General features: G+C 31.8%; 1 protein-coding gene and 1 non-coding gene across 3 annotated transcripts in view; both read left to right on the forward strand.

Moving 5' to 3' along the window:
* LRCH2 (leucine rich repeats and calponin homology domain containing 2) overlaps positions 1-12612 on the forward strand; it is a 78887-nt gene extending 66275 nt beyond the window's left edge. The window contains exons 16-21 of one of the 2 annotated variants that reach the window (XM_031446280.2): positions 1606-1656; positions 3932-3989; positions 4752-4864; positions 5025-5162; positions 5319-5396; positions 11848-12612. In XM_031446280.2, coding sequence (XP_031302140.2) covers positions 1606-1656; positions 3932-3989; positions 4752-4864; positions 5025-5162; positions 5319-5396; positions 11848-11967 — 558 coding nt within the window. In that variant the 3' untranslated portion in view covers positions 11968-12612. The remainder of the gene's footprint in view (positions 1-1605; positions 1657-3931; positions 3990-4751; positions 4865-5024; positions 5163-5318; positions 5397-11847) is intronic. The other variant, XM_064482818.1, reaches the window with a different exon arrangement.
* Positions 1980-2109, forward strand: LOC116151106 (small nucleolar RNA SNORA35). Its single transcript, XR_004134890.1, has one exon. It is a non-coding gene; the product is annotated as a small nucleolar RNA SNORA35 (small nucleolar RNA).
* Positions 12613-20988: the final 8376 nt, after the last annotated feature.

The raw sequence follows: 20988 nt of genomic DNA on the forward strand, positions 1-20988 counted from the left end.
GGCATTTTTGAAATGATATCATCTCATCACCATATATTTAAGTTTTGTGTATTTTTGTTTGGTGGGATTGGTAGTGAATTTGATGTTGGATACTTGGCAGGGCTTCTGAAAACTTTAATTTTAGGAAATATGATCACCCCCAAAACGTTTGCTGTACACTAAACTAGAGGTTCAGCTTGGCTGTTCTCTCTGTCTCTTTATATTTTATATCCACTTTGGTCCTGCCTGCTTCAATATCTAATCAGTTACCATGACCTACTTTTTTTTTTGATACTGACGTACTTTGAATACATTCCTCATCTACATTTCTGCTATTTCTGCTCTAGCACAGGCCCTTATCATTTCTTACCAGTAACTGCAATAGCATCCTTGCTTTTCTCCCTTTCTCTGGTCCATTTTCCTCTCTGCTGCCAGTGATTGAAAGAACATAAATATGATCAGGCCATTTCCTTGCTTAGAACCTTTAGTGTCTCCTCATTACTGAGAAAGTAAATTCTAGGTCCTTGATCAAGCTCCTGCTTACCACATCAGCCTCAACTCATGATTTGCCCCCCTTTCACCATACTCTCCAAAAACATGGAACTGCAAGGTTTTCTGCACTCATCCTTTCATTTATTGCTTGTGTGCCTTTGTCCTTGTTGTCCTTTATCTTGGAATATTGTTCCCTTCTTTTTTTGATAAACATTTACTCGGTTTTTTACTTTCTCAGGAAACTTGCCTTCTCCCCCAGCCCCACCATTTCCCTGAGCACCCTTTATCTGTGCCCCATAATATGCCATGCATGGCTCTATCATTGTACTGAGAAGGTTGTTTTACCTGTGTAAATGAATCTGTTTTCCCCCTAGGGTGAAAGATCCTTGAGTGGATGATATTTTACTAAATTTCAGTATTCCCAGAGTCTAGCACAGTGTCTGACATAAAGCAGGTGCTCAAGTAATCATATGTTGTATGATGAATACATGTCCTATGTGGTATGCGTATTCAAGGTTAAATGTTAAGATTTTTGTATTTGTTTATTAGTAGTCATTGAAAAAAATGGACCATTTAGTATTATCTTATGCAATTAAATTCTTTGTAATTATTTCTAAGCCTATTTTAGATACACATAATTTTCCAGGTAAACACTATTATTTGGGGTGATGGAATTTTTGCATGCTTCCATGTACCTGTCTCAGATTGTAATATATTGTTGCCATTTTCTGTTAGGAATTAATCTTGACTCATGGATATTTTCTAAGACACATAGAAAGGTTTTTCATTTGTGATATTTAAAGGAAATGAATTTATAAGAAAATATTTGATGTGAGTAGATACTACTTCTAAAACTTTAGTTTAAAGTGCTTATGAATCACCTGGGAATCTTACTGAAATACAGATTCTGATTCAGTAGGTCTTGGGTGGGGCCTGAGATTCTGCATTTCTAACAAGCTCCCAACGATGTTGATGCTGCTGGTCCACAGACCACACTTTGGCAAGGTGATAGATCGTATTTTCCAGATTCTTCTTTAGTAGTTGATCAGAACAATTTTCAATTTTCCTTTTTTATGTCTGAATCATCATTCATATTTTAATTTCATCTTTCATCTTTTTATTTTTATATTTTAGCAAGAAAGTGATAATGCTAATATGTCACCACAATCTCCAGTGTCATCTGAGGTACAAGTTCTGTTTTTAAATGTGTTTACATAGGTTTCTTTGTCTCTTCTCTCTAACCTCATCTTTCTTTCTTTTTTTTTAAATGTAATTTATTCATCCATATTTAAAAGGTTGATTTGTGCAAACCTAGCCTATAAAAAAACTCTAAGAACACCATATCTTTGTACAAATATTCATAACGAATATCCCTTAAGTTACTTATTGGAAAATGCCTATAGATCACAGAAAAGAATTCACTTCATATGTTTTTTATGTTTTATAATTTGATTCATATTTTGAAATAAATAACAGCTTTCAAATTTTCAATTTGAAAAAAAATATTTCAGCATTGTGCAATGGCCTTTGGTTTTTCTCATAACCAATTAGGTCTGAAAGCAATGCAAGAAAAACTTTCCTTTTTCCACGAGAAACATCCCTGCAGTGGGTTGTTCCTATCGACAGGAGGGTACACATTTCCTAGCATCTTAGACCTAAGAAGGGATGTGAGGAAGAAGGGGTAGATGAAAATTAGTTTCTGAGATCTCAACCAAATATTCTGTGGTTTAAATTGTTGACTCTTCTAATTTAGTTAAACCTGTTGCTTCACAATAAAAGATAAATTTTTAAAAATTCTAAATAGTATCTCTTCTATTTCAGATTACCTTACTTAGTATTCTAAAAGTGTATTGGCATTAGTAAATAAATGATTATGCATTCATTTGGTGAGTTCAGGACTTTGTCTAAATGTTTGGATGATCCAAATTCACTGTCTAACTTTGGTTAATTAGACAGTATTTCATTTTGCATAGATGGTAGTAATTTTTTTAAAAAGCCAGGATACTTTGTCTATTGTTTTGGATGAATTACATTATAAAACTTTTAAATGGACTTGGGCATTAGTTTTATAAACGTGTTTCTGAATTATTTATATGGCAAGTAAAATGGTTTACATTCTTTTAAAAAATAATTTAAATTAGGGTATCCTAAAATTAGTCTTTGTCACATGCTTTTGTAAATCCTTTCTTTTACTTCCAAGTATAACAAATATAAGTGATGACTTATTTACATAGTTGCTTTATGATTTTATGATCTATGCTCATGGGGAGAGTGTTAGTGTGTTTTTTCAAATAAATTGTATTGCTTTTATAATACATTTTTGCTTACATTTGGATAAATGAGATTTTTGTCTGAAAGTTCACAATACCTTAACCGACATAATCAAGACACACTGTGAGGCTTGTAAATGGATAGAGTAGTGAACGTGTGTTTTAGTACCTCAACTGACGTTCAGCTTGTACTGAATATCACATGTTAATCAGAAGATTCAGAGAATCAACAGAATTATTATTTCAATTACATCTGTGAAAGGAAAATTGTAAAAACAATTAATATAGTGCTTTACTATTAAGAAAGTGCTTGCCTGTACTTTTAAATTTAAGAGCAGTCCCATGAGCTTGATACTATCCTCATCATTTTACAGCTGAAGAGATAATTAACTTTTCCTAAAGATTTCATTCAATATATGGTTGAGAAGTGACTAAAGCCCAAACTCGAGCTACTTCACAGTTGTGTAGATTAAATAAGATGTTAGTAAAATGATATATATTTTTTTACGATTTTATAATTTACAAAGTGCTTTCTTTTAGTTATCTCAGTTAATGTTTACAACATCCTATTTCAGAGATGAAGAAACAGTCACAGACAAATGAAATGTTTTGCTCAAGGCTTAGCCTAAACTTTCTAAGTTCAGATGTTTAAAATATACCACAGTTCTTTCCATAGCACACTAATGTGTGAAAAGCACTTTGAAACAATGTGCATTCAGACAGGAGAAATAATACTTTATTATCTATTGCTCAGCAGCCCCTATTAGTATCAATATGTATATTTGCCTCAGATTATCCACTAAGTGTCAAGTCCACAGTAGATACAGAGTGTTGCTAATTTCACTTATCTTTTCATTGAAGTTTATTTCATTTTGGGGGACACTTTAACCTGGTTCTTCATTCAAAAAATAGTATCTGTTTATTTTATATACTTTAATAATTTTCTTTTTCATCTTCCTTATACTATGAGAGAGAAGTATATAAAGGCTCAGGTCAATTAGCAAATATTTATAAACCTTTTAAAAGTGAAATGTATAAATTTGCGTTGAAAATGCAACTTACCCTTCTCTACTCCACTGATTAATCATGGAAGAAATAAATACTTTTCAAAATTGGAATGGATATGAATAACTGCCTTGATTATTTTGAAAGAAAAAAGTTTCTGTTTTTTTTTTTTTTTCTGTTTTTAGGAATATGATAGAACTGATGGTTTTTTACATGGCCCCTTTGGCTTGAAGCCCAGATCAGGTAAATAAATATTCTGCAAATAAAATTTATTGGTTATATATGAAACAACAGTTTCTCAGCTTAAATGGGATTGATTCCATAGTTTTAAGTACACATAGATTCTTTCCCCTCTCCTAAAAGTAATTTTCTCTTAACCTTATTTGTCTTTCCAATTCCCATTCCCCATTTCTTTCTTCCTCTTTACCTTCAAGCTCCTGAAACCTCAGCTTTTTGCCTTAGATATACTGCAGTCTTATTTCTACTCTACTGTGACTGCTATTAGACTGACCACTCTGCCAGCAAACCAAACACTGTTTGAAATTATAGCACTCCATTATATTGTGGTTTTAAAAGGGGATCTTTTCGCATTTGGCAAGCCCAAAAGAAAGTGGATCCATGTTACTTGGCAAGGTATTGAATTATAGTTTTTATTCCTGAATAACTGTTATTGACCTTCAGAAATAATTTCCTTTTTCTTTAAAGATAATAAAGGCTGATTTGTGTTCAATAATAATTTTTAACCTGGATCATAAGTTTCTAATTACGTATGTTTAAGATCATGTATAGGTGGTAGAAGTCATTACACTTGTCTTCCCTGTTGCTTTCAATTATGCAGATAAGTAGATTTCAATTATATTCTCTAAAAAATATTTAGAATGTATTAATAAGTAATAGTGTTTTATGTAGTTTTGTACTGGTTCTTTTTATCATGCCTCTTTCCCCACCGATGGTTGATCCTTCCTGTTAGCTTTGTAATAAGCTGGAAAATTTCTGTTTTTATAGCTTTTAGCCGCTCATCACGCCAGGAATATGGGGCAGCAGATCCAGGTTTTACAATGAGAAGAAAGATGGAACATCTACGGGAAGAACGAGAGCAAATACGACAACTTCGCAACGTAAGTCAGATTGACCTTTCACATCTGCTTTGTGAGATGAATTTAGCTTGGAAAATTAACAACTCTTTAAAATTTTGGATTATGTAACGATTAGTAATATAAGTATGTAGCATAGATATTTAGGTAGAATATCTGTGATTTATACCCATTTCTTTTATAGAATCTCGAATCCAGGTTAAAAGTAATTTTACCTGATGACATTGGAGCTGCACTGATGGATGGGGTTGTTCTTTGCCATTTAGCCAATCATATAAGGCCACGCTCTGTAGCTAGTATTCATGTGCCATCACCAGCAGTGGTAAGTTTTGTCTACAATTTGTTAGTTCTCTAAAGGAAGATAGAGCTTCTTGAAACAGGTTTTAAATAATGTACCTCAATAAATTTAATTTTCAATATCGATTAATTTTGTATAAATATGCCTGAAAATATACCTTTTTTTTTTCTTACTTTACAGCCTAAACTGAGCATGGCAAAATGTCGAAGAAATGTAGAAAATTTTCTTGATGCTTGTAAAAAGTTGGGTGTCTCACAGGTAATTATTTTTCTAACAAAATGATCATTTAAATATTAATTTATTACATGTGTATTGGATTCTTCTTCTTCACAATAGGAATGAATAATGCTTTCTGAATGTGAAAATGAATGCCTTCCATTGGTACCTTCTATTGAATTCCAGCTTTAACTGTCATGGCTATCTAATGAATGTTTTTAAGCTGCTTTTAAAGTATTATAAAACAGCTAAATATATGGAAAAAATTTACTTATTATACACATCATTGAATAAACGTAACTTAGTGGCCATATGACAGGTTGGTTGCATGCCATTGATATTCTTATTTTTCCTGATAGGGGACATTTGGACTCCATTGTTATAAATCCATGGCTAGAATCTGATTTGCAGATTTGCATTCAAGGTGGATAGCATTTTTATTTAAAGTGTCAAATTAGAGATCTTAATAACATGGTAATATCTCACTGAATAAACTTTGACATCTGTAGAAATAGGCTTATGTTTCATGTAATAATTTTAATACTATACAATTAATAAAGCAATATTGTTAATGTATAATGAAGATAAAAAATCAAAATATTGCTTTTTTGGAGAACATTATAAGCCTAACATCAACATGTCTGACTGTTAAGAAGGCATGACATTATTAGCAGATCACAATCTAGTTGTACTTTTTTTCCTTTTATTTTTTAAAGTTTATTTTTATTGAGAGAGAATTGACATAATGTTTTGTAAGTTTAAGGTGTACAGTGTGTTGATTTGATAACACTTATATATTGAGTTGTGTTTGTTAACCTCTCTTTGCAATTGTGTCATAATATGGTATACAAATTCTACTTTAACCTCTTTCTTCAAGTGAATAAATATAAGTTATGTAGAGAGAAACGTTGAATTACTGTGTAATGTGGAAGCTACCTGCTGTTCTCATCTAGTTACTTCTCTATGGTTGACATGTTTTAAAAATTTGATTCTTAAACATTTTTATGTTTTTTTTTGTACTCAATCTCTTAGAAAATAGAGAAGTTAGGAAGGTTTTTTTCAAGTTATTATTACATTATATACAATTTCCTGTTTTGTCATTTTTTAGTTTTAAGAGTTTTCAGGAAGGGTTCTCAATAACCATTTATTGAATGAATGTACATTTTACAGATGAGGAAACTGAGACGCAGAGAAGTTAGGGAACTTGGCCAAGGTCACACTTTTAGTAATCAATGGAGCCAAACTATAAACCCCAGTGTTCTAATTCCAGAGTCCACCCTCTAACTTGAATACTCTATTTCTGTTCTTTTATTTGAAAGAAAAGATAATCCAACATATCCCTGACACCTTCTTGATACATTAGAAAAGGAGGATAAAAGGGAAAGTCTTATGAAAACTATTAGCATACTCTTGTCTTCTCTCTCCAGCTTGTTCTAGGGCAATGTTAGTTCCTCACCCATCCTCATCATAAGGGGGGGCTATGGAGGGACCAGGCATCGACTCCCATTTTTGAAACTCTGTAGCTGTTGGCCATGAAGGAAGAGTTTTATTTTTAGCTTCGATTTGTTTTTCCCTGACTTGGAAATGATAATATATTGTTGATTTTTTTTTATTTAAATTTTTTTGTTTGTTTTAGGATATTTTTGTATTTTTAAGTTTTAGTGAAGTATAATTGACATACAATAAATTGCACATAAATAAAGTGTACGGCTTGATAAGTTTTGACATATCCATACACCATGAAATCTTCACCATATTCAAGGTAATGAACATGTCCATTACCTGCAAAAGTTTCCTTGTGTCCCTTTGCAATCCTTTCTTCCTCAGGCAGCCACTAATCTGCTTTCTGTTATTACAGTTTAGTTTGTATCTTCTGTATGGAGTTGTATATAACTGGAATGCTACAGTAGGTACAATTTTTTTTTCTGGCTCCTTTTACTCAATATAACTATTCTAAGACTCATAAATGTTGTTGCATGTATAAATAGGTCATTCCTTTTTATTGTTGTATAGTAATTCATTATATGAATATACCACAATTTGTCAGCCCATTGACCTATTGATGGCCATTTATGTTGTTTCCAGTTTTAGAGATAACTACAAATAAGGCTGCTATGAACATTTATATACAAGTCTTTGGATATATGTGTTCTTTAATTTTGGTTAGATATGTGGGAGTGAAGTGTAGGTGAATGCTTAACATTATAAGAAAGCATAAAACCCTTCTCCAAAGTGGTTGTACCATTTTACATTCCTATCAGTAGTGGATGAGAGTTCCAGTTCCTCCATATCCTCAATAACATTCAATATGGTCAGTGTTTTTTTAATTTTATCCATTGTGATAGGTGTGTACTAGTTCATCAGTGTGGTTTTGATTTACATTTCCTGAAGACTAATGTTGTTCATCATTTTTTCAAGGGCTTATTTGCCATTTATATGACTTCTTTTATGAAGCATCTATTCTAATCTTTTGTCTCTTTTTTAATTGGGGTTTCTTATCATTGAGTTTGAGATTTCTTTATAAATTATAAAGTCCTTTATCAGATGTGTGATTTACAAATATTGTATCCCAGTTTTTGCTTTGTCTTTTCATTCTCATTATAGTATCTTTAAGAGAGCAGAAACTGTACATTTTTATAGTAAAATTTGTCATTTAAAAAAAATTGATTGTGCTTTTGGTGTCAAACCAAAGAAGTTTTTGCATAACTTAAGGTCACAAAGATTTTATCCTATATTTATTTCTAGAAGTTTTATAATCTTAAGTTTTACATTTAGGTCTATAATCAAATTTTAGTTAATTTTTGTATATGTTGAAAAGTATGAATTGAAGTTCTCTTTATTTAAGGCCTGGGATTGGGCATACACATTTTTTAAACATTATTATTGAGATATAATTAACATACCATAATTTCACCCATTTAAAATGTTTTTAGTATAGTCACAGAGTTGGGTAACAGTGTAAGTGTAGAATATTTTTATCAGCCCAGAAAGAAACCTCTTACCCATTAGCAGTCCCTCCCCTGTTCTGTCTCTATAAATTTGCCTGTTCTGGACATTACATATTAATGACATCACATAATATGGAGTCTTTTGTATCTGGCTTCTTTCATTTAGTGTAATGTTTCCAAGCTTCATCCATGTTGTAGCATAAAGTAGTACAGATACACCCAGTTTTATTGAGTTTCATTTTATTGTGCTTCACAGTTACTGCATTTTTTACAAATTGAAGGTTTGTGGCAACTGTGCATTGTTAGATGATGATTAGCACTTTTTAGCAATAAAGTATTTTTTAATTAAAGTTTGTGTTTTAGACGTAATGATATTGTACATTTAAATACTACAGTATAGTGTAAACATGACTTTTATATGGACTAGAAAACAAAAACTCACGTGGCTCACTTTATTATGATACTCGCTTTATTTTGGTGGTCTGAAACTGAACTCCCAATATCTCTGAGGTCTGCCTGTACTTCATTTTTTAGGTCCTATTCCATTGTACGTAAATACCACAGTTTATTTACCATTCATCAGCTGGTGGATATTCGAGCTGTTTCCACTCATTGTTTATTATGAATAATGCTGCTATGAACATTCATGGACAAGGTTTTGTTTAAACACTTGTTTTAATTCTCTTACTTAAATACTTTGGAGTGGGCTTGCTAGGTTCTATGGTAACTCTATGTTTATCTTTTTGAGGAACTACTAAATTATTTTCTAATTTACATTCTCACCAGCAATGCATGAGGGTTCTAATTTTTCCACACCTCACCAACAGGGATTATTGTTTACCTTTTTGATTCTGGTCATCCTAGTGGCTGTGATTAGCATTTCCTTAAAGGCTAATGATGTTGGGCATCTTTTTGTGTGCTTATTGACTATTTATATACATTCTTTGGAGAAATGTCTTTTCAAATCCTGTGCCCATTTGTTAATTGATTTAGTCACTTTTTTATTATTAAGTTCTTTATATATTTCCAGATACAAGTTCCTTATGAGATATATGATCCTAGTTGCTGAGAGTTCTTATCAGGAATGGATGTTGAATTATATCAGTACTTTTTCTGCATCTATGGAGATAACTTTTTTTTTTCTTTCACAACATTGTGAACTACATTGGTTGACTTTCAAGATGTTAACTCAAACCTGGACTCCTGGGATAAACCACACTTGGTCATGACAGATTTTGTTGTTGTTATTTTTATGTTTTGGGGCTAAATTTGCTAAAATTTCGTCTAGACTTTTTGCTTCTAAGTTAATGGAGTTATTGGCTTTGGTTTTCTTTTTTTTTTTGATGTCTTTCCCTGGCTTTTGTGTCAAGGTAATGCTGACTCCATGGAATATGTTCAGAAGTATTCCCTGCTCTTAGTTTTCATGAAGATTTTGAGTAGAATTGATATTATTTCTTTATTAAATATCTAGTTAAATTCATTATTGAACTTTGAACCCATCTAGGCAAGGGGTTTTCTTTGTGGGAAAGTTTTTAACTACCATTTTATTTTCTTTAATAGATATAGGGGTCTTCTAGTTTCCTATTTCTTTTTGCATGAGCTTTGGTATTCTGTGTCTTTTGAAGAATTTGTCCATTTCACCTAGTTTGTCAAACTTATTGTCATACTATTGTTTATAATGCCCCCCTTATTATCATTTTAGAATTTGTAGAATCTCTTGTGATATCCCCTCTTTTATTCCTGATATTGGTTGGCAGTTTGTGTATTTTCTCTCTTTTTCCTGATTAACCTAGCTAGGGGTTTATGAATTTTAAAGAATCTTCTCAGTGAACTAATTTGGTTTCATTGATTTTTTTTTTGTATAATTATTTTTTTAAATTTTATTGTTTTTCTTTCTCATCTTCATTATTTCCTTGTTTCTGCTTGCCACTCTTTTAATTGCTCTTTTTCTAGTTTCTAAACTGGAGGCTGAGGTCATTGATTTGAAACCTTTTTTTTTTCTTTTCTAATATATACGTCAGTGGTTTTTTTTTAATAAAAAAGGAAAATAATAGGAGGGCAACAAATGTTGCAGCAAAAATGTAGTGAGAAGATAGTTTTTGAGAACTCTTTTGATAAATGGGATATTATCAGTAGTATTTGGTGATTGAGTTATGAGAGTAATGAAGAATAAGATTACTATGATTCCTAGGTTTATGTTGAGAGATTGAATAGTGTATTACTGATTGAGGTATAGAATACAGAAGGGGAAGTTAATTTAGTGAGGAAGTCGTTCTGTTGTGGACGAATTGATTTTAATATGTCTCTTGGGCATCTGTTTGGCTGTATCAAGTTGACATTTGTATCTGGAGCTCAAGAGAGAGATCTTGGCAGGAAATAAACATTTGAAAGTCATCAGGATGGAAGATGCAGTTGTTACTATTTGAGAATAGGGGCTCAGTCTTGCCAAGTCTTCCAGTGTTTCAAGAAACACTGGATTTTTAAAAAGTAATATTTTTAGATTTGTAAAACATTGTGCTAGCCAACTAAAACACAATTATGGACCAGATGAGACCTGTTGTTTGCCACCCACTCTGTCCACTGCTAGCTTATTTTCCTGAGAAGAATGAGTGTCCCAGCTGAAGCAGTGGACTGCATCATTTCTTCAAAACTGCCACCAAATTTATTTGATGTTGTACACATGCATGCAAACCCTCAGTTAAAACCCTTGCAGTTTTTAGAAGGCTTTGAGAATACCAAGGAGAAGATACAGTATAAGAAGAGAAGCTGGTGAAGACAGAACCCTTGGAAACATTAAGGTTGTTAGAAGAGGATCAGTGAAGGCTAATGAAACCTAATGTAAAGTTGTTTCTAAACCCTCTTTCTCATAGAGTTGTGAATATCAAATAACACATGTGATGTCTTAGAAGAGGAGGCAGTTGTTATTTATCAAATTCTAGACTATTGGAACTAAGAAGCAACACAACATCACTAGAAGCTGGAGGGAAGTAACCTTAAGACAAAAAAAGTACTGAAGTGCTACATACATCACAGACCACGGAACCTCATAATTGGTAGAAAGAACGAGAGTGGCTAGTTTTGTACAGGACTCAGCAGTTTACAAAGTGCTTCCGTAGACAGATTGTTCTGTTTGTTTCTCACTCAGTCCCGTCTCCAGATGAAGAAACAGAGTCTCAAGAGAATTTTAGTACCTTTAGTACTTCATATTGTATGACCCTTACATCTGTTGGATGGAAATGTACTCTTTCTGCTCCAGCATGAGAGCTTAGGGAACATCTAGCACCACCATCTCACTTTAAAATATTTGCTTATTATGTGGATCAAACCAACCTCAGATCAAAACACAGACCGTAAAATAGAATTCCCTACCATAAAGGTCTATTGAAACAGACATTTTAGAATTAGAATTTAATTTAATTAGAATTGTGTACTTTTTACTTGAAGTTCTATTGAAAGTATGTTTTAAAAACCCAGTTCTGACTTACTCAGGCTTTGCTGCACTATTAAAAAACAGATGTTCAGATACCATTTGTTTTGTTTTTCAGGAAAGACTTTGTTTGCCTCATCATATTTTGGAAGAAAGAGGTCTTGTGAAAGTTGGTGTCACAGTTCAGGCTCTTCTTGAATTACCTACAACCAAGGCATCTCAGCTTTCTACAGCTTGATATAACATTTAAAAATCATAATTGTCTAGTTTCATTTATTTGAAGTGATTTCAAAGATCTCAAATGTATGAATAAGGATGTCTGATCGAAAATGATTTTATTAGATCAAGCCTTAGGTTTAAGGAAAATTCTGTTAAAACATCAAAATTAAATTTTGAATTTCCCATACTTCTTTTGGGGGAAAACTGGATCAACCCAATAAGAGTTTGTGTTAAATTCAAATTCTCTTCTTACTATGTCAGTTGATAATCTTGATTATTTTTCAACAATCAGATTAATACTAAATTTAAAACATGGTTTCAATTTAATAATCACATTAGGTTTAATTTTTTTTATATCATAGCATACTGGTAAACATCTGGATAAGGAAATCATTTTTTTACCAATTTAAAACAGTTCTATATTTGAGTTATTTAATATACTTGTAATCCTAGTTTATACACAATTTCTTCAATCTTTGGTCTTAGTTTTCTAGAAAAAATGTGAGTAGAAAATACAGAACTCTGGCTTTATATTAAATTCTTTTAGTATTATAGGTTGGTGCCAAAATATTTTCAGTTGTACTGTAGATTGTTTACATGTGAAGTGCCTGTGTAACTGATGACTCATATAGTCTTAAGCATTTTTGCAATTTCTTTTTATGTATTAATGGAATCAATGGAATTTTAAAATATTTTAGTAGATTTTGTAAGTTCAGTAGTATGTGAGGATAAATATGCCTCACATTGTGACATTTGTGGTTTTTATTTAGTCCATTGCAGTTTTCTTAAATTGGTTGTTTCATGTTGTCAAAAACAATGTTAATATGCTTAATTTATGCTATTTAATTTTGCAAAACTTAATCATCTTTTAAAATGTATTATTTGAAGAGTATTTTATTTCTGTATTGAAAATGTTACACAAAGCAGTAAGGTTTTTGAGAACTAGCAAAGTACTTAATTATCAAGGACATTTTGATAAAACTGCCAAAGTTTGGGTTTTTGTCTTGACTTTCAGGAACGTTATTACATCAGTATGCTGCCTTTTGTTATATTCAGATTCAGAGAGCAGCAATTGAAGAGTAGGTTTTTATTTGAAATCTGTCCATTTGTGGATCCTGTAAATCTTATGATCCTCAATTAACAAGATGTTGAAATGAACACAGACCATTCTATAAATCTTTTCATAAGTATACGGTGTAACATAAAGTCCTTGTTTAATTTAGAGGTGGATAAATTTATGTTGGTAGTAGTGCAGATATTTTTCAAAAACATTACTGTAATGAATAACTCAATTTCCTATAAAAGAACCTTAGTAAATTACTTTTGTAGTAGTCAAGCAAGTATCATATCTTAAATATGTGATTATTTGCACTTGTTACCTCTTAATATGGATGCAACTTACTGAAAATGTTGGCCTGGGTATTTCAAAGGTATATATGAAAGGTTAAAAACTATTGTGCCAAATGATATAGTAAGGGTTGGTTTAGGAACAACTCTGCTTTTTTTTTTTTGATCAGTTGGCATGAAGCCATATAATTAAGTTTTGGCTTTAGGATACAGATGTGTTCTTTACATTTCAAGGGTCAAATTGGAGCTTTTAAAGAATTAAAGCTTTTATGACTAAAACATTTAAAAATTAAATTATTAGTAATTTATTACTTTAAATATTTGAGCTAATTAGTTACTATTTTTCAGTTGGATCTTAAAAAAAAAAAAAACCTCATTGACATAATCAATCTCCCTAGTGAAAATTTGGGTAATAAAGATAAAAAATGACAACTAAATATCTTAGTTGTTAGTTTTTAATGTAAAAATTTGACAATGTTACAAATAAAGTGATCATTAAAAGCTGCAGCAATCATTCATACTACTTGCATAGTTATGTTGTAGGATTCCTCTTGTTAATCAACCTAGATGTTAATTATTTTACAAGTATTTTCATGTTTCATATCATTGAAATATTTGTGAAATTATAGGCCATTTCCTTTTTGCATTTCACTTACTTGTCAATTAATTATTACTTTAAAGAGAAAATACACCAGAAGCTCTGTAGCATTCTTTACTGCAAAGCAAAATTCCATTTAAGATAGTCTCTCTGAGGTACATACAATGGCAGTTTATTTACTGTAATGGCAAAAGGCAACACCACCTCTATGACAGTTTCACAGCATAGTCCCCAAGAATATATTATATCAAGGCTCTGATGTATTTCTTATAGTAGTTTTTAAATAAGTGTAGAATTTACTCTAAATGGTTTTTATGGTTCTCATATATTTACTTCATCAGTTATTGAATTAAGAATGATCATCATTATTTGAATTGGATTTGTGATTTGAAGAGGGTTAAATAGTGAAACTAAAATATTTTATTAGGCCCTAAAACATGCAGTAGATAGCTACTTCTGCTAAGTTTTATTACTGTATGGCACAAGAAAGAACTGATGTTGGATATGTTAGAATTGAAATAAGGAGTAAAAATCATTACCATTTGTTTAATAATTATCTTTACAGAATGCTAGTTTATTGACTTTTCTAACTGAATTTTTTGAAGAATTCAGAAATGTTTGTATTGGTCACAGATCTATCATGATTGATTTTCTGACGCATTTAAAAATAAATGGAACACTAAATGTATATTACCGATGCAAACTGTGGATAAAATTGAACGAAAAAATTAAAGTCTGAGATTTCTTTTCTCCCTTTCTACCTCTTAACATCACAGCATCCATTTTTTTGTAGGTATTTGACAGATTGTGTCTGTGTTCTCTAGTATGGAAAAATAGACTTCAGGAGGACATTCAAAGTAAGTTATTTCAGTCTAGATTCTCTTTACATCATGATATTTTTAGTAAGTAATGTTTTCTTTAAAAAAATGATTTCCTAGGATGTCTTCACATAACGATGTCACCATTATATAAGATAGACTCTGTATAACATAAATGTCAGATAAAACTTTACATAAAATAAAAGCTAAGATAGGTCAAATTGTGATTATTTTTATTGTAGATTTTAATGGGAGATATATGACTGAATTACCCTTAAACTGTTTCGTAAAAATTTAATCTTTCATTTTCAAGTAATTCTGATTTTTAAAACATTCACATGTTTTATTAAAATGACTGTTATTTATTCATGATTGTTATTTATCCTAAAAGTAGAGAAGTTATTTAGGTAATAATTAATAAAAGTAATATCACCTCTGTTTTCTACTTACTCACCCGAAAGTCTCAGATTTAAAGAAGTACTTAAGTAAATAAATATTTGGCATAAGTTGTTTGAAAATTATTCTAAGTTTATCACAGAATTTTGAATTGTCTTTAGATAATGGTACTGAGCTTGTTATTTGCTTTAGTAAATTTTTATATTCTACATGGAATGGTCATAAGGGTCTCAGGAATCTATTGCAGTGTCCGTAGCACTCTGAGAGACTAGGTTCCCCTTAATTCCTTACTGTATATTAGATTGATTTGGAAATGTCCAGATGGCTTCTGTTCCTTAAGGTGTAATCCTTTCTATTCATGTGTTTTAAAACATGAAAAAAAAAAATCCTTCTGCTTACGGTGTTTAAAGCTTAGATTTTCCACCACAAGTGTGTGTGTGTGTGTGTGTGTGTGTGTGTGTGTGTGTGTTTAATGCAAGGCTCCAGCTACTTTAGTGAAGGAGAGCCTTACTGTATTGGAAAACAAGAGTTTAGAAGCTATGAGAATTCTGGCATCAGTGTTAAGAATGGAAAACTGCCAGTTGAATCATTTGAAAGTTACCAAAACTTATAAAAGGGAAGATTCTTTAAAATGTGATCTTTTAAGAATTTTAAAGAAGTTATTGCATACTATATTTTGCATTCTCAAATATATAATTTTGATTACCCTGCCATTTATAGTTAGTAATAAATTCATTTTTACTGTACTCGACTATATGCATTAAGTACCTACCTAAATAGGTGAGACATGTATTAGTTATGTACATTATGTAAGTGCGGAGAAGTAGATTTTTCAGATAGCAAATTGAATTTTCCAGAACTTTGTTCAGATACCTCAATCACTTCTAATGCAAAGAAATATGAAGTAATGCTGTGTAATTTATAAAGTGGTAATTAAAATTATACCTTAGGGCAGTGACTCTTTTTATTATATATGTTTCAGGTGTACAGCATTATAATTCAACATTTATATATACACTACAAAGTGATCATTACCACAAGCCTAGTTACCATTCATCACCGTACAGTTTACCCCCTTCACCTATTTTGCCCTTCCCCAGCCCTCTTTCCTTCTGGTAACCACTAATCTGATCTCTGTATCTATCAGATATTTGTGTTCTTTAGATAAATACCCAGAAGTGGAATAGCTGAGTCATAAGGTAGTCCTTAATTTTTTGAGGAATCTCCATACTGTTTTCCACAGTGGCTGCACCAATTTACAATCCCATCAACAGTGTACAAGGGTTCCCTTTTCTCCCCATTCTCTGAAGCATTTGTTGTTCTTGTCTTTTCAATAATAACCATTCTAACAGGCAGATGATACCTCATTGTAGTTTTGATATACATTTTCCTAATAATTTGTGATGTTGAACATCTTTTCATTTGCTTTTTGGCCATCTGTATGTCTTCTTTGGAAAAAATGTCTATTTAGATCCTCTGGCCATTTTTTAATCAGGTTGTTTTTCTACTGATGTTAAGATGTATGAATTCTTTATATATTTTGGGTGTTAACCTTTTATCAGATTTGGAAATACCTTCTCCCATTCAGTAGGTTGCCTTTTCATTTGGTAACGGTTTCCTTTGCTGTGTGGAAGCTTTTTAGTTTGATGTTGTCTCATTTATTTATTTTTGCTTTTGTTTCCCTTACCTTCGGATTCAGATCCACAAAAATATCACTAAGACTGATGTCAGTGAGGCTACTGTCTATTGAAATTTATCACTTTTCATGCTTATATTTTACAAGCTGTATTTTTAAAGTTTACCTCTCAGTACTACATTTGTCACTGAGTATTCATTTCTGCTAGCTGGACTCAACAGTCATGTTTCTTTGAAAAATCATTCTTTTTATTTTGAATGATTATATATTACATTTGCATAGAGAAAATTAACATATCTGTTCTGCAGATTTGTAAAATACTCTATATAGAAAACAATGTATTTCATTAAATTTTATATTTTATATTTTAGGAAATAATTTATTTCTAAAGCAGTTACCTTTGAAATCTTTCTCTGTGAAGTTTTAGACTATTTCATGTTAAATATAATGCTTTTATGTTTATGATTCTATTGTAGATATAACATTAATACAGCTTAGAAGCTCTGGTAATTTTTTTCTGTGGAAATGTTAATCAAAAGTATTTTTTAAAAACAAATTATAAAGTACTGGGAAATCTTTCACTATTTTCTATACTTGTTTCTTGGTGCTTTTGATATTTGAAAAATATATTGGTAAGATTTAATTGATCTTTTACTTTGACTTAGTTATTTCCAAATTCCTTTTCTTTGTATGGAGAAGTTTCAGGTGATAAATGCAAATGGAAATTTTTTCTTTCCCCTAGATCTTTTCATAAACCAAGGTCTCTCTTTAAAGTTGCTTTTGTACTTTTAGCCTGGTTAATCTGCAGGAATCAAAGAGGAGACTACCACAAATGATCTTGTTTTGCTCTGTGGCCTAGACCCAAGTGTTTTCCAGCCAGACTTGATAAAATAAGGTTTTGTTTACAAAGGGATGAGGTGGGACTCTAAATAGTAAGATCTAATATTTAGTGAGTTCTTATTATGTGTATATCATTGTACTGTATATTTTCAAGCATTATCTAATGTAATCCTCAGAATAACCATATGAGATGGGTACTGTAATTATCCCAGTTTTGCACATGAGGAAAATTTGACCAGAGGTTAAGTGATCTGCCTAAATTTTCCCATTTCATAGATGGAAAATCTAGGATTCTAAGTCTGTGCAACATCAAAGAATGTTGATTCTACTACATCATCTATAGGAAATATAGTTCTTTTTTCCTTCTAAGGAATTAATTGTTAGACATCCTTCATTTGCTTATTTTCGTAGTTTAAACAATATTTTCTCTGTGGCCTATGTGTACATTTCTTTTCTGTACTTACATATTTGCATTTTAATTATTTTTCTTGTGTTGAGAAATTTGATGAGAAATTTGAAATAATAAACATAGGTACCATGGCATGTCTTAACACTTGAGTTGTAAAGCACTCATGAAATACTGAGTATCTATTACTTGCCAAGAATTGTGTCCTAGGTGCCTGGTATGCACTGGTCAATAAGACAGATATGTATACCCTGAAGGGGCTCACAATTATTGCACTATTCCATATAGAGTGCCTTGTTTAAGAGTTCTGCTTTCTCAGCCTTCTGTGACTCTTAAAAATGTTAAGTACTTTACAGAGTTTATCACTAACTATTTGATTTGTAACTCACCTACTCTTAAAAATAATAAGATGACTTGCAATAAAAGTAATCAATGAATTGTATTCAGTTGAACAAGAGCCAAGTAATGAATGGGATGATGGAACAATTACAGCAGAAACTGAGACTCAAGTCAGTTACTACAGTTTTATTCAGAACTTAACTCTGAGTCTCCTGCCAGATAAGAATTACATTACTATATCAAGATCATTGTTTCCCTAGGCTTTGGAGATCATTTAGTATTACATTTACTGAACCTGGCCTCAAACACGTTCATACCCATAGAAGTATAAATGTTAATATCCATTCAACTGCTTATGACAGGAAATAGCTAATCATCTTTGATTTTTTTAATGTTATTTTTCATGTTCAAGTCATTAATAAGACTTGTCACCTTTATTTTTAGAATACATATCAACTCTGTCTCATTCTTTCCACCTCCACTGCCAGGACGCCAACCCAAGCCACCATCATCTCTTGTCTGGACTGCTGCAGCAGACTCCTAACTGACCTTCCACACTTGCTTCTCTACTTCACACTCCACATGGCAAACTCAGGTGACCTATTAAAGCCATGAATTATTACGTCATCCCTGTACTTAAAATATCTCACTTATAATAGGCCTGGGCTTACCTCTCCAGTTCAACTCTACCTCTCTTCTTACGGTTCACCGTGGTCCAGCCACATAGGTCTCCTTTCTGTTCACTGATCTCACCAATGTATCAGGGCCTTTGTATGCTGCTGAAATGCAATTCCCCCATGGCTGGCTTCTTATTATTCAGCCTGGAAGTCTTCTCCTCAGAAAGTTCCCCCCCTATTATTTTATAACTTAACACCCTGTTTATTTCTTTCATAGTACTTTTCAATGTGACATTTTATTTTATGTGTTTATAATACTGCCATACTAGATGGTAAGGTTCATTAGGGCAGGGATCTTAATATGTCTTGTTCATTACATACCTTCAGTCAGTAACACAGTGCCTGGCACCTAGTAGGAATTCAATACAAATATGAGTTATGAATAAGTCAATTTAATTAATATCCCCAGATAACTAAATGAACCTCTCCTCCCTTCTCACTGAACCTAACAAATCCCAAGTCATCATTTATGTTCAGGATTTCTTACAGCTCCCTTTGTCAACTGCCTCCCCTCACATTAGTTTAAGCTTCCTTTTACACCCTCTCATACACAATTTAAAAAATTATTTACCTAGTATTTGTTCAGTCAATGAACTATATATCAAAATAACCTAAGACTACATGAAGTTACTTAGAAATGTTAGAGATGGGGTCATTCCTACCTATTCCAGTTTTAAGATAGTGTTACAGTAAAGGCTGTGAAGAAATATTAAACCCTGGGAACTGTATGTAGATCATTTAGCGTAGTTCATAGATGGCTCCAATCTGTATATTCACAGATCAGAAGTTTTTCATCAAGTTATGTAAAATTCTTATGTAGTTACTAAGTTCCCAATTGCATGAAAACAGAGAGGTAGTAGTCAAAAGGAGGCCATTTGTGTTCTTAACAGAGCATTTTTGAGAGGGAGAGAGGATGGAAGAGGAGAGGACAATTTAGAGGAAGTATTTAGAAAACTGATGAATTGTAATCTTGGAGAGAGAGGGCTTTGAGAAATGGGATGAACTGTACTGTGATTCCATCCTGCCTAAATTATGCCTCAGAATTTAGAGTAAAATGTTTTCCAAAGATTGGAATTTCCAATGATTTAGATAATTCTTATGACAGATCTTCCTTGGAGATTTTAAGCTTTGGCACAAAGTTTTAAAGGGTTCCAACTTTAAACTTAAAGTAGTTAATTAATAAATTAATTAATAAACTAATAAAATGAACTGTAATTGGTAGAATGATTAGTTTTCCAGTAGGACGGATTCTGGAATCTGTAAAACATGGGGCTCAGTCTACATTGTGCATTGGTCTTGTCACTGAATGGGATCAAGGGAAATGTAATTATAGTAATGATAAGTTGAGAAAGACTAATTACTAATAATTTTTTTCACTTGATTAAAAATGTGAGTGAGCGCCTATCTTGACCTGTTCCACAGATTATCATTTAACTAGATTAAGTTGTGATTAGATAGATATGACCAAGCATATGTCTACATGTCTCTAACTTGGAAGGTTGGTGAACCATCAAAGAAGTGTTTTGTTCACATCTCTTCATTAAGATAATTCATTCTACAAAGCAATTGTCAATAGATACTCTATTCAAAAATATTAGCCAGTGGTGGTAGATAGAGTTTGCAGGTGCTGCAAAAAAGGCTGTGAGATTGTAAAGGGGGCTGATTTCCTTATTGCAGAATGTGATGCCAAAGCAGAAATATTACTTGATCTTGTACTATAGTTGGTACAAGTTAGTACAAGTTTAAAATGCCTTATATTTATAACACTTTTAAAATGTGATCTGGGATATATTACTATATTTTTATAAAGGCAATTTATTCAGAAAAGGAAAGATTATTGGTCAAAGTAGAATTCTCAAACCTACTTTGATTACAAGGGTTTAGCAGAGATAACAGAAAACCAACCAAGACATGAAAAGACTGGATATTGGAAATAGTGGGCATAGAATATAAAATTAAAATTTAGAAAATGTTTAAAGAAAT

Source organism: Camelus dromedarius, chromosome X (genome assembly GCF_036321535.1).
Source record: "Camelus dromedarius isolate mCamDro1 chromosome X, mCamDro1.pat, whole genome shotgun sequence".
NCBI classification, from domain to species: Eukaryota; Metazoa; Chordata; class Mammalia; order Artiodactyla; family Camelidae; genus Camelus; species Camelus dromedarius.